Raw genomic sequence first — 25,730 nt, 5'->3', positions numbered from 1 at the left:
CACATTCACTCCTTCTTTTCTCATCATTTTCATCCCTCTGAAGATGGGGGTTCAGAGAGAGAGAGAGAGAAGGGGGGGGGGGGCGACCAGAGGAATGGAGGAAGGGAGGTAAGGGATAGAGCAGAGAGTGACCGATAAGGAAGGAAAGGAAGGACACAGTGAACGACAGAGGGTGGCAAAGAGAGGATGAAAGAGCAGAAGGAAAAGAGAGAGAGAGAGAGAGAGAGCGCGACGGCGAGCCTCTCGGTAGTGCTCTCTCCAGGCATCCGCCAGCGCCGACACCTAATCAAGATGAGACAAAAGGGGGCGACGCTTTGATGCCATGATGATATAGTGGCACAAGAATGAGACGGACCCATATCCCCACAGAGACGAACACAATGAGGGCAGATCAATGGTGCAGAAAGGATAGAGACAGTACAGAATAGAAGGGAATACAGTACAGTAGAATAGAACTGGAATAGACTGTCTCTGCCTACAACCAGTCTCTGTGGTCTTCATCTCAAGTGCCGTAAAAAAAAAGAGAGAAGATATGCTCCAAACGACCAAATGGCACATCAGCTTGTTTTGTCGCCAAGATTGATTGTGCTCAGATACAGAAACGTCTTTTCCACAAATGTATTCAAAGCTATTGGCCAAATGGGAGAGCTTAAATCCATGGATGGGGAGAGTGAGGCGAGATGCAAAGAGGGACGAAAGAGCGAGGAGTTCACTGAGATGAGGGAAATGACAGGGAGAAAATGTGTGTGAGAGAGATGAGGATGAGGAGAAGCAGAATTGTGCTCTTTAATGTGACATCTGTGTTTCGCTAATGTCTCTCTGTGTGTATCCTCCCACTTGGATGAGATACAGGCCTTCTTTTCTTTACTTTTTTCCTCCTTGTCCGTGTCTGGCGAAAGAACAGATGGAGTGCTGCCTCCACATCCACCAAAAGCTCTGAAGGGAGTTCAGTCCTGGTTTCCAACTGATTCACAATCAGTTGAAGTGTAGCAGTCGACAAGCAGACAGATTTGAAGAGAGAGAAAGAAAAGGAGGATAGAGCGCTTTCTCAAACTGAAGTATCGGAAGCGCTTCCTGGCTTGCAATAACGACGTTGTCATGAAGGCTTCCAGATGTTGTTAAAGATTATTCATGGATGTAGATGCTCGGTAGAGAATAGAGATCACTCTTTTATATGGATGCGTTGTTTTCAAAATGGCAGAGGCAATTCTCAAAATTGATGATGCGCCGTGCCAATAACTGGAACGACACATAGGCCTGTCACAATTGTTACATAATCATCTACAGTAATTGCAGTATTATTTGAGATAATCGCAATTGTTTTGCATAATCGTCATAATTGTTTCCATGTGGAAAAATACATTTCATACATTCATACGTTTTCAAACACCTTCACTTCAGCTATTTATTTACATTGTTTTGAAAGTATAACATTATGTTCCATTGTTCAATGCCAAAAACACAATTCAATCTTTAGTCGCAATTATTTGTATGTCATTTAATCGTCAACTTAAATTTCGTAATCGTGACAACCCCAACATCACATATTGAGTACAAGATTGTGTTGTATGAAACATGAAAGTGACGGATCCTGGTTGAAGAGTGTGTGCTATTCAGAGTTAGTTACATTTAAATCATGAGTATAAAACTGAAGATATGTCCTCCGGTCGTGTCTTTTGACTTGCCCTTGAAATGAACGAAACTGAGCTCCCTTCAGCACTTTGGTGTTACTCACTAATATTCCTTAAAGGACCACTCCACTTAACCCATTTTCAACCTATCTTCATATAAATGGTCTTAAATAATATCAATTGATATAGGGATGATTGTACAATCCCTGTTGATGATGACATTGGTAGGCCGGTTTCTTAACAGTTTTTTAGCCCACAGATGAGACACAGAGAGAGTAGACAGAAATTGTGCCACTTCTATGAAGATATGGTTGAAAATGGGTGACGTGCTCCTTTAATAATGATATAAGCAATGACAATATGTTGTTGTTGTAATTGACATTATTATGTAGCCTACCTATTGTCAAATACGCATTTTATAATTAGATTCATACATTCATTCATTGAAAATGTATTCTCTGTCAGTTATTGTTTAATCATTTTAAACGTTTTGTTTCTCTGCCCAGTTTCATCCCCGCGAAGATTTCGTGTAAAAATCCAGAGCCCCAGCTCGGTGCACGTGTCATGGAAAGAGCCGAAAGGAGTATTTGAACACTACAAAGTCATTTACACCACAAAGCCAGGTAAGCTCCAACACTCTTCTGAAAAGGAAATTAATGGAATGTGTTGCTTGCTTTGCTGGAGGGACATTGGAGATACAGTCACACTGTATGCTGTGTCGTGTGTCCAATACATTAGATCCTGTGTTTTGGTAAATGTTTTTTTTCAATTTTCCATGTATCATTGCTTTAGGCTCGTTGTGTTTATGAACGCGTGTAAAATCGCTCCTTTCCCATGATGCGCCCGTGGAGGGTGCTTTCGTAACTTTTGCCGTTCACAAATCATGCATAAGTATTTATGTCATTGTGCCGGTGGGTCAAAAAATCCCAGTTATGCACTAGGGCCCTCTTGGTTGTTAAACCTCATCTCCCTCACCCCGAGGGGGAACGAATCAGCCATTTCTTAAGTGCTGTTCACCCTGCGTCCTGTTGCATACCTCACCACATCGAGAACGGATTCTTGTTTGTGAGGCACTGCCGCGCACAACTTTATTATACCTTTACTGATATGAAATCACTTCTGTGGCGTTTGATTTTGATTACTCTATAAACATAATGGCAAGGATGGGGTCTGTAGGTGATGACTGACAAGCGTCTATAATTATAAGAGCTTGTTGCAAACTAGTCCAACTACGCCCAGGTTTTTATTAGTGCTACAGTAACAGTACTGGCATGCAGTCACGTAAAAAGTGATTGTATAATAGGTGAACTTTTACGGTGTCTGTATTATGAGAAAAGGCTTCAAGTATCCGTTTAACATTATTTTATTAGGAATTACAGTTTCACTTTGACAGTTCAGTAGAGAGGAAAGACAATGGGGGAAAGGGGGGGGGGGTGAGCAACTCCAATTGGAAGCCATATTTAAACACGTGACACTATGATGTATCTGTGCTTACGTGGTAGTAGCATACCGTTCACACAGACTCGCATTGTAGTTAATTCAGTATATAGTAATCAAAACAAATTGTATACACTGCATATAGACGTGGCTTTTTGCTCTCTCCACAACTGGAAAAAAAGTCACTTTCACTCCTTCTTTTCCTGTCTCTGAAGAAGACCTCAGGCTGAGCAGAGAGACTTTTGACTATAACAAGGAGGGATCCACTGGCACAGGATTGGTAGGGAGGGAGTGAGCCTTGCTGTTGTTGTTGGTGTTGTTGATGATGTGATGAAAAGCTTCTAGCATTCAATGTGTCATCAGTTTTAAATACAGCTTGTTCAGCTTCTGCTTGTAGTTCGTTTACAATACAGTAATCCATTTGCGTTAGTTAGTTGTACAGTGCTATTTGTTTTACGGCCTTCATTTATGGAGGCCACAGTTTTGATGAGTACATACATATTATACTCTTTCAGCAACAAACCGCTTCACATTCATATAGAAAGGAAGAAAGAAAAGTTCAAAACAGTTCTGGATCAATTACACAATAAAGATCAAAGGCTTCCTCTTTCTACACAACATCTTTCTATACATATCATCTCTATTTTACACTTGGCGTCTATAGGCTTTGACTTTTTACAGGGGCCAGTTCCGAATTGCAGCCACCTATAAGTGCTCTTTTGGAGCGGTTCTGAAGGATTCACATTTTTTTATGGCTGTTGGTAGGGCATACCACATTTTTGTGGCATAGCAGTAGAACGAATTTAATCCCTTGTTAGAGACACATTTGGGTTGAACGTGATTTGTGGAGCTCCCTCTGGTGTTGTGGTGTGATTGTGGACATCATTGACGTCCAGAACACCAGTCCTGTACTGGTGGTCATTGAGCAGTTCCACTAGAGCAGTTTGGGGTTAAGTGCCTTGCACAGGGAAGTTAATTCGAGAAGCGAGACTATCACTTACTTATCCTAGTATTTGTCAGTGTATCCAGATATCCATGACTTCCAGTCACAAGTTTTGTAAGTTTAGTTTGCTGCCACCGCTCTTATTGAAGTCCACTGCAAGCCAACTGAACCACAGCAAGAAAGCTACTCACGCCACTGTCGTTTCCTTATGGGTGAGGAACATAAAACTTAAATTAGGTTCTCTTCTCGGCTGCCAAAATGCTTCAAAGAATGGTCTGGCAGTCTGTCTTTTCATGGCCAGAGGGTTTTTTATTTTAAAATACATCCATCACTTGTGCTTGAGCAAAGGCAGTGGCCATAATACTAGCTACTAATCCAGAATAACTTTATCACTTGTGTCGTGGCCACCGCTGTAGTAATAAACTACATCATTGACAGCAACTATATTGACATATTGTCCAGTAGCGTTTGACTAGCTTCAAATTATATAGGCTATATATATGAAATCCACTCATTAAGTCCTAATTCAACTCATTTAACAAAAGAACAGACTGCAGTTGCCATGCCGTGTGTGTGTGTGTGTGTGTGTGTGTGTGTGTGTGTGTGTGTGTGTGTGCGTGTGCGTGCATGTATATTTGTGATGCAGATGACTGCAGTTAATATACACTGTACATAGATTTGCGACAAGTGACTAAAAACAGACACCCGCACAGTCAGTTCATTTGTCCTGGAGCTTGTAATTGAAGCAGAGTAATAAAACGAATTAGACTGCTGACCCCTCTTGTCACACAGTGTGATGAAAGACCAACAAATCCAATTTAATACGTGTATGGCTTGAAGAAACTTTTCCACATCGGCAATTCTCATTGTCTCGATGAACATATACACACATAGCAGTATATGCACTGTACAGTGGTGGACAAATAAGTACTCAGCTCCAGTACTTGAGTCAAAGTATATAGGTACTCCTGGTCAAATATTTATTACTCAACTACAAGTGAAGGTTGCTCTGTCAAACTTGTATTTGAGTTAAAGTATTGGAGTTCTTGCTTTTAAAAGTAGAAATTACAATTTTCCATTAGCAATGTATTGCTGTATTGAAATTTAGACATTTTTCAAACTAATTCAAAGATGTTCTATTCCAAAAATATCAATAATAGTGGAAATAGCAGATCTACAAGATCTCACAAGTTGTGAGCTTGTAGATCGTCTATTTTCATGATATGACATGAGGCATAAACTGTGGTTAATTCATAATGTACTTTTCCCTTCCTAGAAATGTCAAAAGCACAATATTTGTCTTTGAAATGTAGCGGAGGGAAAGTCCCAAAATACTTTGTAATAATAATAATAGTAAAGTACAGATACATATATTTTTTTAGTACAGTAGGCCTACTCAAGTAAATGTACTGTCCACCATTGTGTACCGAGTACATGCACTGTGTAGGCACGCATGCGTACGCACGCCACAGTTCTCCCAGGGCTGCTCTACTATACTGTATATTATAACCCATTAAAACCGGGAAAGCATCTGTGTCATTTTAGATTTTAGCTATGTATATAGAACATTTGTTGGCTATTCAAAAATAGCAGATATACAAGCTCATAGCTCATCACTTCGTGCCGCACTATGACCTTGTAGATCTGCTATTTTAGAAGAAACTTGAACATTTGTGCAAATCTTTGAATATGTATACATTCTTTTAAGCAAACATTTTTAAACATTTTTAAGCAAACATTTTTAAGCCCAGAAGTCTTTGCTTCTGGGGTGCTTCTGGAACAAAATATTTTTAGATGGGGGTCAGCGGCTAAATACATATTATCTTGGGGTCCTTGACATGAAAAAGTTTGAGAACCGCTGATGTAGCAACATACGTTTTTCAGAAAACGGATTTAGAAGACATTTTGTAGAAACGGCCTCAGGTCATAATGGGATAAATGAGCATTTCCGCTTCGGAGATGGATGGACTCCATTACACTTTCAATCTCCTACAGTGAGCTCCTTCAGAATGAATCAAAGTCAGCTCAGACCCACTAAACACATATCGTTGCTGTCGGGCAGAAACCTTCTACCTTCAGAAACTTTTTGTGTTTTTTTTTATTATTAATGCCCTACTTAATCATACTACAGCGTCATACAAAAGCATCAAAAGTAGCAGATCCGCAAGCTAGCTTGTAGAACTGCTACTTTTGCTATTTTTTAATTTGAATCCTGAAAAGTAACAGTTTTGGACATATGAGGTTTCCACCCAACAGAGACAATATGCACTCTATCCAAGCGTGGCAGGCTTAATCCTAACACTGTCAGAGACACGTTGCTGTGATTTTATGGAAATTGTTAGTACATGCTAAAAAATCTGAACATAATTTTCTTTGATGGCACCACCAGTGCAGAGTTTTTTTCAGTGACTTGCACAGCCCTGTGTAGTACACTGACACACATCATGCATGGACAAGTTCCCTCTGCATTCTATGTATGTGATTATTTACCTTTGCTTGTTGCAAGTCGCTCTGGATGAGAGCTTCTGCTAAATACCTACCTAAATTAATTTGTTACAACAATCAAGACCTCCCATAGACATCAACCAATCAATTAATCAATCAATCAATCAACCAACCAACCAATCACTCCATTGAAGTATACCGGCACTTCATACATGGACAGGCATGATACAACCTCAAGACCACCTTAAGAGTATACGGTATACTGCTATTAAGTATTTGATTGATTGAGACATTATTCAGTCAGTGAATCAATGAATAAATCAATCTATCAAACAAAACAAGTCCAAGTTTATGTCCCCCCCCCCCCCCCATAGTAGGGTGATTTCACGTTATACTGTATGGGACATTAAGTGGGACAGCTAATTTGTAACAAGTAAGACGCGCAAATTGTAATGTTGTGTATTTACGGACTTGTAATCCGTGTTATTTCACCGTGATGGGGAGAGCGTAGAGAGAAAGTCACGTGACTGCCTCCGCCTCGTATTGAAGTTAATGGGGGGGGATATGGTTCTCCTATGCATGGAGTTTCGGAGTTCCTAGTCATCTATGCACGGAATTGCCGTCAGCAGCCAATGACATGGGGGCGCGGCGGCACTCTGAGATGTGTCAAAGTAAGCGCCACTTCTGGCGCACTCTGGCGGCTGCACACAGGCAGTGCAGGCAGTGCACACACACAGAGCCACAGAGACACACACACACAACCCGAGCGCGGTTGCATAGTAAGCTCCACTTGGGCGGAGGCACGGCTTCGCCGCGCCTCCTTCCGCGCCTCCTTCCGCGCCTCCTTCCGCGTTCGCAATAAGCTGCAAAATCGGTCAACATCCTTAAGTGGTCTTGAATTATTGCTACAGCACTTGCCACCAAACAATGGCTTATTCTAAAACGTGAAAAAACAAAAACTACTCGATAAGAATTATCAAAGAATGACTCTTGAGTTGAGGTAGCAACAAGGAGATTATTGGATGTACAGATACCTCAGCAGCACACAGAACCACATTCCCAACCTGACCTCCACTGTCACAGCTGTCATCCACTGAGTGATGACATTAACTCGAAACTCCACACAGCCTGAAGTGACATGATCAATCTGTTTGATTTAAACATGATTAATGATTGAGAGCTTAGTCTCACGGCTTGCTGATCATAATGGGTACATTCCACCTTGGATAGCATTATCACAGTGACTCATAAGTTTCGCAGTCTTAACAATTAGCCATATGAACCCTATAGCGTCCCTATTCCGGGGAGAACGTTCTGTGGAAAAAGTTCTATTTTTGCGGCGAAGAGATTTGGTGTGAAGGGAAAAGAGGAGCAGACTAAGTATAGAGCCCTGCCCTGTCAACTAAGTGTACGGTGTTAAGTGGTATTTGGCACAATCTTACTGTATAATTGTCCAATACTGGAGAGCTTACACTGCATTGCTCATGGGCACTTTGATGGGAATTACACCGGTGGTGTGTGGGGATTCTAACCAGTGAAAATGTGGTGGTGTTGACAACAACATCTCAGAAAGATAAATCACTTTGAATCGGAGGATTTGAGTGGGCGCCAACTTTCCAGACATAACCCACAGCTATAGGGAGAGATTAAGAATGATTTTGACAGGAAACCAAGACATAAAACAGATGAATCTGTTAGCATTTAACCTATGCCAGTTGGTGAAGTGCTTGTATACCCTCTGGGCATTGTGTGTGCGTTTGTGTGTGAGGTGTGTGTGCGCGCCCGTTTGTTTGTGTGTGTCTGTGCTTGCGTGCGCGTGTGTACACATCAGTTCTGGGTCCAGTATTATATCGTCTGTCGTCTGGAAAATTCATATCTCCAAAACTGTTACTTTTCAGGATTCAAATAAAAAAATACCAAAAGTAGCAGATCTACAAGCTCAAAACGTGGTGCTTCGCACCACGTTTCGAACTTGCAGATCTGCTATCTGAGAACGAGAGAACCGAAGAGCGATTGGACAAATCCACGCAAAAGAGAAACAGGAGAGCAACATATAAGGATGGAGAGAGATGATGCAGGAAATTACATGTGATAGGAGAACATTTCAATGGAAGATATTGGTAAAGACGAGCTACAGAGAAGGGGATAGGGAGGTGGTGAGGGGAAAAAGTGATGAAGATGAAAGATGAAGGGGTGAAAATGGAGAGGGATGGAGGTAGAGATGAAGGTACATTTGTGTAAAGAACAAATGGGAGGTCGGGTGGTGCAGTTAAAGAGGTACAGAGGGACAGCTAGAGAGAGAGAGAGAGAGAGACAGACAGACACGGAGGAGGACTAGAATCTCACCATAAGTCTGTCATCACTGTGCCAAAAGAGTCGAGTGTAGCATCTTGAGAAATGCTGTTATAATTCACCTGTCCTTTTCTGAAAGCAAGCACTCATAAAAACTGTCAATGGGAGACATTGGTAAAGGAGAGCTACAGAGAAAGGGATAGGGGATGAAGAAAGAAGATTAATTGGAAAAAGTGATGAGATAGAGAGAGAGAGAGAGAGAGAGAGAGAGAGAGAGTGAGGGGATAGAAAGTTGAAGGGGTGAAAATGAAGAGGGATGGAGGAAGAGATGAAGGTACATTTGTGTAAAGAACAAATGGGGGGTCGGGCGGTGCAGTTAAAGAGGTACAGGGGGAGGGTGAGAGACAGAGACAGACACAGAGGAGGAACAGAATCTCTCACCATCAGTCTGTCATCACTGTGCCAAAAGAGTCAAGTGTAGCGTCTTGAGAAATGCTGTTATAATTCACCTGTCCTTTTCTGAAAGCAAGCACTCGTCTGGTCCCCCTCTGGGGCAGTGGGGCTGGCTCTCAGTTGGTTTAACAGTGGGATCTACATTTGGTGTCCAGGACCATGAAATCAGGACCAAAACGTATGACATTTCTTCTATGGAATATGTTTCTCATATTGGTGGCTGTAGCAAAGTGTTTAGAGAGGCTGTCAAGTAATCAGAAGGTCACCGGTTCACAACACCTACTGTAACGGCAGTTTGAGAAAGAGTGGTCTCAGGAGGAGAGCAAGCAAAAAGCTGAATCCGTTGGTAATACTTGGTATGGTAGCGTTAGCCATGCATATTACCCTGAGAAATAAGCATAAAGATACTGTTGCAGGAAATAAAAGGACACACATTCAATAGGAGACATTGGTGTTTGTCTCACTTCAAGTATGGAGTTTCCACAGCTGTTTATTTGCTGAGTGCATTTAATGATCCTGGGGCTCTTGAAGCCTGTCCAAAAAAACAAACAAGCAATTGTCTAATTCCCACAATGAAACAGGTGCACAGTGAGAAAATAAGCCTTGTTTTCTTCATTCCCGTGACGATGATGCACAGCTTTGGTCTGTCAAAAACAGAAGCAGAATACCTAATGAATAATTCTCTAATAAACACAAATATATATAATAATTCTCTGAACAAAACAAAAAGTCTTCGATTACTGCTTTTAATTTACATGCCCAAAACTGGAATGCCAGGTTGAAAGAGGTTAATGGCCCCTTAGCGAGTGGGTATGGTTTCGGTGTCTCCCTCACAGACACCTGAACATGGCTTAGACTCTTAGGTTGTTAAGGGGACCTGTGACCTTTCAGTTACGAGACGGCTCCTCTAATTGTCAAGCCAGCTTGCCCCCAAGACATATACTGTATACTGGCTCTCAGTCCAGTGAGTTATGAATGGACATTTTTATCCCTGGACACACAGGGGAAAAATAAAACATTTACTGCTCCTTTGTCATTTCATAGCCGGAACACTTTCAAACAGGACTGACATTTCTCAAAACCCTCATGGCCTCATTTCTGAGACATGCCCACATACCTTTTCTCACTGCAATGCGTGGCCCTCGGGGTGGTACTTTGTAAAAGAAAAGGAAAAGAAGATGGGATTAAAAATAAACTGATGGAGTCGCAGCGGTGAGACCTTTTCTGTCTCCTGGTCGCCTGAAGGAAACTGGATGACAGCGTAATTGTCTTTGAGCACCGCCTGTCAAAGTATCAGTGTCGTGGTTATAAACGTGCTGCAACCATATGAACTCTTGTGTTCTCATATTCTTTCACACTCACACACACTAATATGCATAATTTATATACGCCGTTGATCACAACAGTAACACGTCACAATGCAAAATGTTGTGATCTTGTAGACATGCTATTTCTGGCACAGGACATAAGACAATGTGCATATCAGGCTATACTCCCTTGCATATACCGTATGCTTTTCATTAGAGTCTTGCAAGCAGTCATAGTATAGTGCACTTGGACCTTAGTGTATAGAGTTTAGTGCTGTGCTCAAGAGGACTTAAGCAGTTTTGGTTGGCCTGCTATACCCTTTCGTCCTCAAAGCGGTGCAGAGGCTAGAACCCAGCAACCCTCTGTAGTTATTAGTCACATTCTCTCTCTGTGTCTTTTCCTCTAGGCCAGCCTGCCATGCTAAAACTGACAGGCTAAGTGTAATCTTTCAGCAGCAGGTCAGCAGTATCGGTGTCATCACCATGAGAGTGGAGAAGCCGTGAGGGGGCCTATAGTTAATTTTCTGGGAGCATCTGGGTTTTTTCATAAGTGCTTTTTGGGGTGCCTTTGATGAGCTTTGTAATGTTGGGATTGAAGTCAAGAGATTCTGACAGTTTGAAACAAGTACAGAGATGGACAGCATATCCGGCATACAGCGGTTTGACGTTGTTTTTTTTGCTTGGGGGACACAATTCCTTTTGTTTTGTTTTTTGAAATGCAAGTGGTGAACCCGCCCACTTGATTAGTGCTCAGTAGTTGAGACAATGTTTTTAAAATTGTTTGCCTGTATTTCAGATTTTTCAGGGTGGTTTGTGATCTGTCTACATGGTCAAAAGTAACTAAAGCCTTCCAAGAAGTACTTGAGATCATAGTTATTTGCCATAATATGCCCTCCCTCAGCTCACCAATCAGAATCAGATTTCGTAGAATAATTATTATTCTAGGAATAATTCTACGGTATAGGTCTTGGTGGCATGCCTGTACTTCGAGGCCTTTTGCTATAGAATGTAGAAACAGCCATAAGTTTTGCTAAGCCAAGAGTTTGGGTTATTGGGTTGTGATGTGTTGGACCAGGCTAGCTGAAAAAGAGACTTTGGTCCTTTTTCCTGCTTGTCATCTCCAGTGTAATAACATCTCACTCTGTCTGTCTCTCCGTCTGTCTCTTGCTCTCTGCCTCTCTCTCCCTCTCTTCCGTTCTCTTTCACTTTAACTCTCTCTTCTCTCACTGCCAGTCTCTCAGCTCGTTCTCTGCCCCCTTCTCTTTGTTTGATTTCCGTCCAGCTCTACCTCTCTATGTCTCAAAATCTTCCTTTCACTACCCGTCTGCGTCTCTCTCTCTCTCTCTCTCTCTCTCTCTCTCTCTCTCTCTCTCTCTCTCTCTCTCTCTTTATCACTTCCCTATCGCCCCTCTCCGTCAGCCTGTTCGCTTAACTCTCAGTAGCCCCTCCAGCGTTGGTCTTCCATCACACGCTCTAAAAATGGCCCAAGAAGATGCCTATTCGATTGATTTTCAGGCCAAAGTGTGAAGAAGAATTGTCTCATTTGGCAGGGTTCAGGCGCGGGTCAGAACAGCCTCTTCCATCCAAACAGTCTCACAGTTTAGTCTCCGGAATGGCCCTCACAAACGGAGATATAAAAATAACTAACGGAAAGTAGATACCATTTGATCTGGAGTGGGCGTAGTGGTCTACATCTCACGTAGACAGAAGGGTAGAGGCCACCCTGCTGAGTGTGTTTAATTACTCCCTGTGGTGCAAACCCTTTTTTCAACCCCACAGACCTCTGCTTGTCCTAAATTGCTTTCTTGGGCTTAACCTGGATTTTTATGCATACTTAATTTCAGATATGAATAAGGATAGCAATTTCATTTTATTGCTGATGTAGGCTCAAAATATAATCATTTGCACTTCCTCCCCAACGTTTTGTAATTATTATATCACCTTTTTAACTAACTTTGGTATCCCTTTGGGTGCAGGCGCCATTTAATATACATTCTGGACTGTTACACCTGGAGTAAACTGTGCAAAGATAATGCTCATACGTATTTATTACATTTAAATAGATAATAATACATAATAAGTAAACACAACAGGCCTGTAGGCCTTTCTAAAAAGAATGGTTTTGTTACACAGAGTTGTTGGATTCAAGAACAGTTTCACCCTGAAATGTACTATCTTAGCTTTAGATAGAGTTCTCCCTGTTAGCATGGGTGGGTGTCAAATCCCAGCAGCTCACTTCTCTGCCCATTAGAATGGCACCCAACAGTAGCACTAATTGTAGTATGTTTTTAACCACTTAAACCACAGCATCCCTATTCTGCTGGGAACATTCACCAAAAATATCAGAGCTCACAATGGTTGTGCCCTTTCAGATTGGCTATTTTTGGCAAAAAGATTTGGTGTAGACGGAAAAAAGTACAGTTGCAACTTTCACGACGAAGACAGTTTCACTAAGACAAGTGGGTCTAAGTGGTTAAAGGTTAAGGCTTCAGTTTAATATCAACAGCAAAGAAAAAGTCAGTGTTTAAATACTACTAAATTATATCCCTTCCACTTGTGTACCAAAAAACGCTTTTGGCCAGACTGGAGATATACTTTAAAGTCATGTTGATTGCTTGCTGTTTCTGTCCCTCTGACCAGGTGGACAGGAGACTGAAGTTCAGGTGTCGAAGGCAGACCATAAGCTGGTCATAGGGGACTTTGACTCCTCAAAAGAGTACAACTTTAAGATCACTGCTGTCAACGGAGCGCAGGAGAGCAAACCTCTTCAGGGCAAACTCGAGGGTAAGACTGAATTCACTCTGCATGAATCCAGTCATCTCCACATGACTGTGATGGCTCTTTATATAAGCCTCTTATCCACAAACCGTTCCTCCAATCCAAGCCTGGTTTCTACCGTAGCTATGAACTTGTCTTATACAGCAAAACGGAAAGTTACATTCGAATCTGTGTCTTAGTAATTATACATGCAGCGTTCAGTCACCATATGCTGCCAGGCGGCATGGCATAGAATACAGTCAGCTGTAACCAGCCAAGGAGTCATATCTAACCACCCAGCATCTGATTGAGTATTCATGTTTGTTTGTTGATGGAGCTGCCATCTGGTATGTTTGCTCATGGCACAAATTACTGTGGATACTGATTTTAGTTTCACCCAAGGAATCTTCTCTTCTCTTCTCTTCTCTTCTCTTCTCTTCTCTTCTCTTCTCTTCTCTTCTCTTCTCTTCTCTTCTCTTCTCTTCTCTTCTCTTCTCTTCTCTTCTCTTCTCTTCTCTTCTTTCCACCCTCTCTTAGATTGTATTCTGTTCCCAAGATATCAACTAACTTTGAATTCTCTCTCTCTCTCTCATCGTGTTTCCAGCCCAACGTTCAGGTGAAGAGACTGTTCAGCCCCAGAGGCGGGAAGACACCCGTGTCACAGAGGAGAACAATGAGATCGTAGAAGGTAAGCTCACAGTATAGACATCAGGAGCCCCACAGCAGAGACAACCCAGAGGGAAAAAGGGAGCTATCGACTCAGCAGAAAGAGACAGTTGCAACCATCTGCTCTCCTGTCTCTTCTGGGTGTCTGGAAGACCTACAGTATTCTTTTTTTTGGTTCTTTTATTTTTTTGTTGCTGTTCTTTAAAAGGAGAGCTCTTTGAAAATCATGACACCTCAGACAGGTAAGCCCCCCCCCCCCCCCCCCGCCCCCATCAGACTTTGGTACAAACTTCAAGGGGAAGTTGTCACAACACACGATGTGTCACACCAGCTATTAACCAGATTTTTACAAACTGGAGAGAGCAGCACAGCCAGTCTTTCTGCTCTCCACCCATACTTTTTCCAACATTTTTTTTCCCTCCAGTACTCAAAGCTGTGCTTTTATCTTCTGCTTGTTGTACGCTTGCATTTTAACAAGCGAATACGAGATTGTAGAAACAGCAAGACAGGTGAGTGGAAGCTGAGGATGTCTGCAGCAAAAGCGTCTATTCATGGCCGACCTGAATTAACGGGTCTGTGATTGAACTTATGCCGGTCCCTGTTCCCCTGTACTGAAGGGAAACATCACCCCTTGATGTTTCCACAATTACCATTTTCAATATCTTCAAGACAGACAAGAAAATCGGAATGCAATGTTCTTCCACTCAAGACGTCGATCATTGTCACATCAGACGCGCTGTTCAGAAAATGCAGCGAAAGGAAATGACAAAACACATGAGAAAGGAAATGAATTCTCGCACCACCACCACAGTAAACAAGCCCACTGGCATCGTAACATGATAATAACATTCACCCGCTGTGGCATATTATTTGCCAATGTGGAGAAAAACAACCAATCACCTTGTAATGACAGCGATTTGTGCAAAACAAAAGGTAAGCCTGATTTGCTAACCCTCTTTTTCTTTTATTCTCAAGCTGAGAACACCATGCAGTGTTTATCTCGCTGTTTTGTTGGCAAAAATGTGTTATGCCGTGTCCTTCCCCCGTGTTCAAATAAACGTCTGTTTTTTTCATGTGACGGGTATTGTGTTTAGTGACTTTTGAAGCCATGGAATGGTGTTAATGATGGTGTAGAAGTGACATCTGGCATTGATAGTCGGCACAGACGACCTCATGATGACACGAGGGCTAGCCACTGTCTTCACCCCAAATGATAGCCTCCGTTTCTCGCAACCTTGTGATGGGACGCATGGGATAGGCTACGCTGATATTTTGACGGCACAATATTGTATTTTCAGAGTCAACCTCGCTTGCCAATCACACTGATTGCACAGAACCTTGCTTTGGTGACATCTGTGGAGGGACAAAGCTCGGTGCCCACAGACACGCATGGGCACAGGGAGCATCTCTACTATTGCATTGCCAAGCGTGCAATGGCTGCCCAGTGCCCATGCAGCTTGGCCAGTTGAATTCCCTTGGTATCTGTTGGAAGCGGGAGAGTTGTGTGAGCACGGGAGGAGTACTGTGGAAGTGTTTGTAGACAGTTGGAAGGCTGAGAGAGAACAGAGTTGTGGTGCAGACATATTGTAACAGAGAAGGCCCTGCGTGTGATTTAATGCTTAGACCAGGGTTCTTCAATGTTTTTCAGGCCAAGGACCCCTTAGCTGAAAGAGAGATGAAGCAGGGATCCCCACTACATATTGTATCAAAATGTTTTGCTGATTAAACCTTTTCATAGATTTCATAGATAGCTTTATAGACTTGTTTGACAGCATTATCATCAGTGTTTTATAAATTCATATTTTTTTGTTTATTTGGATTCATGTTACTTTTTATTTTCAGAAATGTAACCACTTAAACCCACACTTCACTGTTGGCTCTGTACTTGATCTGCTCTTTTTTCCCGCTCCAATTTCTTTGGGCTAATCTTCCCGTCAAAATCCTATCACACAAAGATTTGGCGGCCCCCTGTAGTAACTCGGAGGACCCCCTAGGGGTCCTAGACCCCCTGTTGAAGACCCCTGGCTTAGAAAAAAACATAGGGATTGGACACGGCACTCTAGCACAGTCTTCTACTTATTTCTCACCTAATCAGTGTTACTGACGATCATTCAACCACTTAAAACCCTATGCATATTCTTCGGTGTCCAGGGTCACCCAGGGGTCTATTTTTGGTCCCCTCCTTTTTCCCTCTTCTTCACCAAATGTCTTTGCTGAAAATTAGCCGATTTATAAGCTCACAATGTGTTGCCGGTTTTTGCTATGGTTCATGTGGTTAATTGCATACCGTAAGTAGCCTACTATCTCTGGGCTCTACACACACGCACACATATGTACACACGCACACGCATGCATGCGTGCGCACACAGACACGCTAGATAAACACTACAGTAGGTAATACTGTAATACTGTTGGCAATCGCACAACAACATTTGCACTCGAGTGGAGCTTAGTGAGTGTTGCAGATTCCTCCGCTCTGATGGTGTGTGAGTCCATCATTGAGATAAATGAGGAGCTACAGATGCTGCCACAGATGTTCCAAGGTGCACTCGTGCAGACGCTGACAGTGCCTGATATGAGTGTTCGGGTAAGACGAAGGGTTTCTGGGAGAGACCACTTGACTTGACATTTAAAGACGAGTGGCCTTCTCAGCCGACAGTGTTTGCCCACAGCCCTCAGAGTAGAGTTAAATCAGTGGGGCCGATAAGAGAGCTGTGGGAGTCAGCCCTGGGCGCTCTCCAAAGGATCGATTCCAGAACGTCAGCCTGATTATAGCTGTGGTCGAGCCACAAGGCCAGCATCTGACTCATTACTGCGCCTTGGCTGCTGGAAGTATTGCGATTGCCAGATTCTCTCTCTCTCGCTCGCTCGCTCGCTCTCTCTCTCTCTGTGTCTCTATCTCGGTCTCTCTCTCTAGCTCTGTGCCTCTTTCTTGCTTATTTTGTCATTCTCCTTACCAACTTTTGCTGGTCTGTTTCTCTCTCTTGTCTTTCTGCTGTTCGGTGTTTATCTGCCTTTGCCTCTGTCTGTATCTGTGTTTGCTTGTCTAACTCTCTCACTGTCCTTTGTACAGGTCTGTCTCGCATTCATCCGTTTCCCTCATTCACCATCAGTCTCTCTCACTTTCGAATGTATTTCTACCTCTGCATCTAGGACCCATATCTGAACACCCCCCCCCTCTCTCTCCCTCTTCCACCTTGCATCGATACAGTATGCAGAGCCAGAGCTGTCATTGGAGGTAGCAGGCCCATTAGTGGCAGTCTTGTGGACTGAACTCTGGGCCCAAGATAGTAACCGTTAGTGGTGTTTGTCAGCCTCCTGCAGCGTGTGGCGTGGCTGATCCCAGCTCTGCTGCCCCTGGAAGGGAAAGCCACCATTTGGACCCAAGTGTCAGACATTGTTAAAAGTTGTGAGAGAGAGGGAAGGCACAGAGAGAGGGGGAGAGACAGAGAAGGGGAGCGGGGGTGAGAGAGCGAGGGAAAGGAGCAAATGAGGTAAGGAAAGGAGTAGGGATGCAACAGTTAGTCAAACTAGTAGATTTAATGGATCATAAATAAATTATTGATTTTAATAAAATAATCGATATTGAGGGAAACTATTTTCTGTTTTTGCAAGATGCCGTTGTACAACAAAGTCATAATAATACATTTGATTTGTAAAGCACATTTTCACAATCTCAAAGAAAAATTAAAAAAATTACAGCAATTCTCAACCTGTGGGCCAGGGCCAACTGGTGGGCCGTGACGGTATTGCAAGTGGGACCCCAAATAATTGGCAAAACACTAAGATTTTGGGTATGGTTTCCTTTAAAACCTTGAAAAATGGGTTTTCAGTGTGATAAATGGGGAACTTTTAACCCATTAAGACCGGGAACACATCTGTGTCATTTTAGATTTCTTTGGCTATTCAAAAATACCAGATATAGAAGCTCATGGCGTGGCACCGAGTGCCGCACTATGAGCTTGTAGATCTGCTATTTTTGAAAAATCTTGAAAATTTGTGCAAATCTTTTAATATATATATTTTAAAGCGAACATTTGTAACTCACATAAAAAAAAAAAAAAAAAAAAAAAAATAGGATTTAGAATTTTTGAATCGGCCTCAGGTATTAATGGGTTAAAGTATATTAATCCAACCCAGAACACAATCGGTTGGATGATCATGAAAATGCACGCGGCCCACCCATCTGGCCGCTTAATACCACACGGCAGCCATTAAGTGGTCAGATGAGTGGAGCCACGAACACTTTCAAGATTTCAAGAATAGGTTGATTCCCCACTGGGTTTAGAGTGATGAAGAGATGAATGATGATAGCAGAGGGAATTAGGGAGAGGAAAGGAGCAATAGGAGGGACAGTTGAATGTTTTCATAAATCATTTGTAACCAAACAGAGTCGTCACAAAGTGCTCTGCAGACAACAGAGGACATAAATAAAGATGAAAATAAAACGAGTAATAAAGACGTGAAAGAACAAGGACATCATCCATTTTAAGAGCTAGTGGGTGTGTGTGTGTGTGTGTGTGTGTGACATGCTGCGCAGGTCGGTACATGTGTGTAAATAATACAGGAGAACCCTGCATGCACAGGAAAAACTTTGACCTTTTTCCACATGCACCAAATCTCTCGCCGAACATGGCTGATCTACACGCTCACAGCACGTCGAAAACATGGCACGTTGTGAGCTTGTAGATCTGCTATTTACGCAGAACCTTTTGGCCTATTATTACATGCCCAGAAGCCGGAATAGGGACGCTAGGGTTAATTTAACTCTTGAGAGTGTTATATATTGAACAAAATGGACCCGTAGGGTTAAATTATCACTGATGTTTCAACTGTATGCAATCATAGAAAGCATATCGTCTCTGTCGAGACGATATGCACAAAAAGTTGGTATATGGACATAGAAGGTTTCTGCCCGACAACAACGATATGTGTGTACATGCGTGGGTGTACATGCGAGCGTGCGTGTGTGCGTGCGCGCGTGTGTGTACAGGAGAAGCCTGTGGTGCACAGAGAGTCATGAATCACCTGCCTCCACCTGTCCTCGTTGGCCCCGGGCAGAAAGGGACAGATGGGAGGAAGGAGTGCCGGCCAGTGATACAATAATACACTTTCACCACACCTCTTCTTTTTTATTCTCTTGTTATTAAACAATTCCCCACCCCTCCACTCCACTCCACTCTACTCCGGTCACCTGCAGGTCCCTTGTCTTCCTTTCATCAGCCCTTCCTCTCTCTCCTTTTAGCCTCGTATTTGTGTCTGCCCTTTTCTCCGTCTTTTTTTTCTTCTCATCATGATCCTTCACCTCTCTGTTGTTCTGATCTGTCTCTGCATTTGTCATTCACTCCCTGCCTACCTTCCTACATGTTTGCTGTCACTTCTTCTCCTCTCCTCTCTGTGTTGCCCCATCACTATTAGCTCACCCCCTGGGCCCTATCTTGCGCGCCGCCTTACCCCTTACCCCTACACTTTTTCGGCATTTAAAAAAAATAATTTAGAAAATAGTTCAAATAGCCAATCTACAGGCTCACAACGTGTAAATGTAGATCGCCTATTTTCAATATTTTGTAATGTTTTTCAAAATAGTAAACAAAAACTAATTGACATACTAAATGTTAATTAGGACTGTGGTAACAGTCTGAAAACACGGTGGTCCCTCGGACCAACGAGCCATCCCCCGTCCCGGTACGACCAACCGTCCGGGCGCTCTCGCCATTTTATGCGGAAAAGCGTAGCTCTACAAGCGCCGGCCAGCAAAAGCTACTGTGGACCCAATCTGGGAACCCATAGCCAAATGAGAAGGAAAAACAGCGCCCTCTGCTGTTTGTACTATCTCACTTGGCTCTGGGACAATGACGACGGAGCACCCATGCGCAAGGAAACCAGGGTTTTGGTCTGCCTTCAGCGTTTCACTTCCGGTGGTGCGACTATGTTTTCATTCCCACTAACAATATTTCTACACGGAACACTAACATCACTTCTCCCAGAGAACATGGATCGTTTTGGTTATAAGCCCACTTGTTTCTATGATGAAAGAGCAAGTTAAAATTGTGAATATCTTTTCGTGGTTTTGTCTGCTCCGCGGACGCTATTGTTAAATTAGTTTTGGTTGGTTTCGAGTGGGGAAGGATCGGCGGACACGTAAATCCCGCCCACTACATTTGATTGGGTAAAGCGCGGCCTGCTTCCTGATCTGAAGGCACGCCCACTTGTAGCCCAGTGTGTACACGTTATGACGAACCTTCACGACAGATTCCAACGCAGAGCAGAATCTGTTCTTGAGAGATTACTATGGACCAGATTATATGGTAGCACACCATATATAAGGCCTACTTCCTATATCTCATGACATGGTTGATGTTATTATCCTGTTCAATGAAAGGTGCAAAATACACTTCAAGGCACTTCAAGGCACTCTGTGACAGCACCTCCAGAGTCTGTGACCGCCCCTCCAGAGCATGGGAGCTCTCTGCCCGTCAATCATCACGACAACACTCCCACATTTCGCAAAGCCACGCCCCCTTTTTGCCAGCTAAATAAATAGTGAAACGCCCAATTTTCCCCCCGCAAAGACACACATCTATTTTGCGGAGTCTTTGTTGGACTGTGATTACAAAAATTGGGTAAGCGGTGCACAAGATAGGGCCCCCTCTCTCTCTCTCTCCACCACCAATTGGCCTTTCTCCACCAATTTGTTTTGAAGAAAGACACAAAGAATTGGTGACACCAATAATTACCTTCTCTCTCTGTTTCTCTGTCTCTTCTGTGTCCCTCTTTCTCTACACACACAGACACACACACACACACACACACACACACACACACACACACACACACACACACACACACACACACACACACACACACACACACACACACACACACACACACACACACACACACACACACACAATCAATCTTTATTGTCACATCTCATTACAAGTAAGGTGGGTGAAATTCTTAATTGTGTAGGTTCATCAATGCAGTTGAAAGCCACACACACACGCACACGCACACGCACACGCACACGCACACACACACGTTCTGTCACACTTTCTCTCTCCCGCTCTCTCTCTCCCTCTCGTTTGCATGCACACAGTGCTCCTTGCCCACACTTGCAGAATACCACAGCTCTACTCTCACAGGCCTGGTCTTGGGCTGCAGCCCTGCCTTCATGCTTCCAGCTGCCGGCCTGCATGCACGTCAGTCTAAAAACGTCTCCCTGTTTGTTTGTCTTTTTTCCCTGTTTCACATCTGTCTGTCTGTCTGCACTCCTGTCTCTCTGCCAACCAACCAATCATATGTGTGTACACATGGGTACACATTATTACATCTAGGTACTTGCCGGGAACGGTTTAATAACCAACTTTAACCCTGGCATCCATATATTGGGCATGGCATTATCGGTAAAGATTTCCCCCCCAAAAAAATTATAATACAGAAAATAGCTGATCGTATATATCCAGTACTTTTTAGGATTAAGTGATTAACTCGTTAGGGATGTTGCTATGGTGAAGTTATTGCTTGTTGTTTTACAATCGGCACGACAGCTGAGAGACATCTGAACATTTACCAACGTTTACTGAGGTTATTACACACTAGGTTAACAAAGCTACATTTTCAGATACTTTTCATTGATCTAAACATTGCCGCGCCTTCAGAGAGTGATGATTTAAATGTGGTTCGATCCTTCAATATGCCTTTTTAAGGAGAAGAAGGGGAGGGTCATTTTTGTGTGTGTGTGTGTGTGTGTGTGTGTGTGTGTGTGTGTGTGTGTGTGTGTGTGTGTGTGTGTGTGTGTGTGTGTGTGTGTGTGTGTGTGTGTGTGTGTGTGTGTGTGTGTGTGTGTGTGTGTGTGTGTGTGTGTGTGTGTGTGTGTGTGTGTGTGTGTGTGTGCGTGCGTGCGTGCGTGCCTCCTTCTTTAACCTGCCTGCCTGTCTTGTCCGTGCCTCTTTCCATTTCCACCAAACTATTTGTCTCTCTAATTGGCTCACTCTCTGTCCCCGATCGTATGATGGATGTGAAGTGCGGTGGCTTGGGATGCAAGTCAAATTTCTGATTGATCTGACATGATGAGGACCATAACTCATCAGCTGCTCTCAGGCTCTGCTCTCTGAACGCCCAGGTGGCACACACAGGCGCAGGCGTGCCCACAGGCCAGGACGCCGTCGTATAGACCTGTCTATCTGTCCACCTGTCTCTCAGTATATCACAAAATCTGTCTATCTGTCCACCCTTTCTATCAGTATATCACTGTATCTGTCTACCTGCCTATCAGTGTATCACTAATCTCTCAAGAACAGATTCTGCTCTGCGTTTGAATCTGTCGGGGGGGTTCGTCATATCGCGTACGCACTGGCCTACAAGTGGGCGTGCCTTCAGATCAGGAAGCAGGCCGCGCTTTACCCAATCAAATGTAGTGGGCGGGATTTACGTGTCCGCCGATCCTTCCCCACTAGAAACAAACCAAAACTCATTTAACAATAGCGTCCTCGGAGCAGACAAAACCACAGAAAGATATTCACATTTTAACTTGCTCTTTCATCATAGAAACAAGTGGGCTTATAACCAAAACGATCCATGTTCTCTGGGAGAAGTGATGTTAGTGTTCCGTGTAGAAATATTGTTAGTGGGAATGAAAACATAGTCGCACCACCGGAAGTGAAAGGCTGAAGGCAGACCAAAACCCCGGTTTCCTTGCGCACGCGTGCTACGTCGACTTCCTCCCAGAGCCAAGTGAGATAGTCAAAAACTGTTTTTCCTTTTCATTTGGCGATGGGTTCCCAGATTGGTGTATCACTAATATATCTGTCCGAACTGTCCATCTTTATATCACTATATCTGTCTGGGAAAGCTGGGAATTATTTTCACGCTGGAACTTTCGCAACAGAGTAGAAAAAAGAAAGGGTCGATGATGAGAGAATAAGGTTGAATGACTGAATGAGGTTCATTGTTTCTGTCAGTGCCACAACACTTCCTTAGCCTTGTTCCTGTCTGCTTGTTCCAAAAACACCCACAGGGCATACCTGTGTAGGTGTGTGCCAAAGTCCAGGAAAGACGCCAAAAGAGCCTCACACACGCACCCACCATTTAGATGCCGAAAGTCAGTTATTAACCAGATAACCACCACCTCTGAAAAGCAGAACAAATGAAGGCACATAAACTGCACACACACGTAATGCATAAAAGCATGCCAGAAGACATGCACAAACATATGCAGTAATAGTGTCCAAATAATTTAAATTGAGTCTAACACAGAATAAATTATCCTCATTCTAAAGTGTTGAAAACGGGAGGAATAGGACAGAGGCGCTACGTTCTCCTGCTCGGGGCTCCTCAATGGCGGGTGAGCCAGGAGGGTACAACAGCATTAGAAAGTGGCAACACAAGCTGTGTCTGAATTCAGAGGATTAGCACTTCAAAGTTCGCAGCCTAGGTAGGCCTGTCACGATTAATAATCGGCTAATCAAAATTATTTTGCATAATTGTCTAAATTGTTGAATAATGTTCTTACATTTTCACCTTCCAAAAATAGCACCTTCACCATAGCTACTCCTTGAGTCACTGCCAGCACTAAATATGGTCTATTCTTGTTATATAAGCTCAGTGACCTTGTGGTTGGAGTGTCCCGAGACTCGGAGGTCTGGGTTTAAAATCCCTCGCCAAGTCATAACAAAGACTATTAAAATGGGACCCAGTGCCTCCCTGCTTGGCACTCAGCATTAAGGGTTGGATTGGGGGGTAGGTCCCTGCCACATACTATCGTTATCGTCATGTCCAGGGGGTGTACTTGTACATTAAGTTGCCTCACGCTACAGGAACAGGAGATAGCCTCCTGACCTATGGGCCACATGGCTTGGGAACTCTTAGTTAATGGACTAGTAGTCGTTGAATATGGCCATGCAGAAAAGATCTGTAGACCTAATAAAGAGCCAATATGCTAACATATCCACACTAGTAAGCAGCTAGTAAATATAACGTGTTACCAAATTATTGTTCACACTCAAATGTGCCATTCTTGTTCACATACGCATGCCCGCACACACATGCACACAGGTATTTAATAGCGCCATATGTGATATCATAAATAGTAGATATTTGTACTGTTCTTTGGAGTTTTTGTTCTCTGCAGTCTGTGAATGTGAGCCTCTGAACTCTGCCTCCCTCTCTGATCTGGGGCGAGAGCCAAAGGAGGAGTCCTTTTAGGATCTTTACCTCCTCAGTCAAAATGCCACAACCCCCTGACTCATAAAGACAGCCGACTGAGACACCTGAAATAGCAGACACACACACACACACACACACACACAAACACGCACACACACTCAAACAAACGCACACACAGGGATTTAGAGGATTTAGGGGATAACTGTCGAGAGACTGCACTTGTATTAACGCATAGGCTGTTGACAGATTTGTACATGTACTGTATGTATTCTATGGTTTCTTCCAGGAAAAAAAAACATAGTGTGGTGGGTGGTATGACCCGGCATGCGTCACTGTGCTGCACTCTAGAGCTGCACGACATTAACAAAATGTCACACCTCAATATTTATGGCATATATCTCAACAGCGATGCGATGTCTATATGGGTTCACACTTGTTATTTGATATTAGTAGCAACAGTAAAACAAAGCATTCTTCTATACTATAGATGTAGTATGGCGATAGATATTCATTCATACATTCACTGTATATTAATATCCTTCACTCATTCAGAGATCCAGTGCAGATATCTATCGTCAACAGCTCAGCATTTTATTAGATCTCTATTCTTTTTTATTTGTTCTTACTTATGTTCTTTGTTTGGTTCTTGACTGTTACCTGTTGTACCTCTCCTGACTGTGTTTCATTTCCACTGCTGTTGTTGCTATGACACCTGAATAATCCCTCTGGGGATCCGAACCACTTTCAACCTGGCATTCCTATTTTGGGCAGGTCATTATAGGCCAACATTTTCAAACAATTTCCCAAAATACTACAAAGTACAACTCCGTCACATGACAAAGTATAAAAGAGGTCTTAAGTAGATAATTAATGCATGCAATGCATGCATGTGCATGCATTATCTACACACCCACCCTATACACATGCACACATGCATGCACGCACACACGCACGCACACACACTCAAACGCAAACACACCCCTCTATTACCTTTATTAAAGGGTGGATTAGGAGCGTATGACTCATACAGGGTTGCCAGGACGGGGCTTATGTTATGAAGGGTCTCTGGGGCACGTGTCTGACACACTATCCTGGAATTGTTGTGGAATAACAAGGTGAGGTGAAGGGAAATGGAACCAGGTGTCTTACTGTACACGTAGTAAGACACCGTTTCTCAATGTTTGGTCCAGGGACCACCAAGGGTCCAAATGGACCCTTACATGTCTGAAAACTCTGAGTGTGTCCAAATGTAAAAATGTACACTGTAAAATGATCGGTGTTAATTTAACTCTAAGTGTTCAAATGGAACCAAATGGAGACCCTTACGGGTCCATTTGGTTCCATTTATACACTCTCAGAGTTACAGACCCGAACCTGGACTTGACGTTGAGAACCAGTGTAGTAAGACATTGGGGGAAGTTCTAACATGCTTAAACCATGGTTGCTGTGACTTTGTTTATAATTATATGCATGAATGAAAGTGTGAAAGTACATCCTTCCTATAAAAATAAATAAATAAAAACGTTACATTGGCCTATCGCTGTAAGTCTGGCCAAGCTTAGTTACTGTTGCTACCTTTTATATAGCTGCGAACCTAGGCTGCCCCAACGCTCCTGATTTCGTGTATAGAGG

General features: G+C 43.2%; 1 protein-coding gene across 5 annotated transcripts in view; it reads left to right on the top strand.

The window, feature by feature from the left end:
- col14a1b (collagen, type XIV, alpha 1b) overlaps nucleotides 1–25,730 on the top strand; it is a 193,205-nt gene that overhangs the window by 8,641 nt on the left and 158,834 nt on the right. For 4 of the 5 annotated variants that reach the window (XM_080442843.1, XM_080442844.1, XM_080442847.1 and 1 more), the window contains exons 3-5: nucleotides 2,138–2,254; nucleotides 13,149–13,292; nucleotides 13,870–13,953. The exons of the other annotated variant lie outside the window; for it this stretch is intronic. In XM_080442843.1, coding sequence (XP_080298969.1) covers nucleotides 2,138–2,254; nucleotides 13,149–13,292; nucleotides 13,870–13,953 — 345 coding nt within the window. The remainder of the gene's footprint in view (nucleotides 1–2,137; nucleotides 2,255–13,148; nucleotides 13,293–13,869; nucleotides 13,954–25,730) is intronic. 5 annotated transcript variants of the gene reach the window in all.

Source organism: Gymnoscopelus braueri (assembly GCF_963280865.1).
Source record: "Gymnoscopelus braueri genome assembly, chromosome: 11".
Lineage (NCBI taxonomy): Eukaryota > Metazoa > Chordata > Actinopteri > Myctophiformes > Myctophidae > Gymnoscopelus > Gymnoscopelus braueri.
Note: the sequence above shows the minus strand (reverse complement) of the source record. Positions and strands in the feature narration are given on the sequence as shown.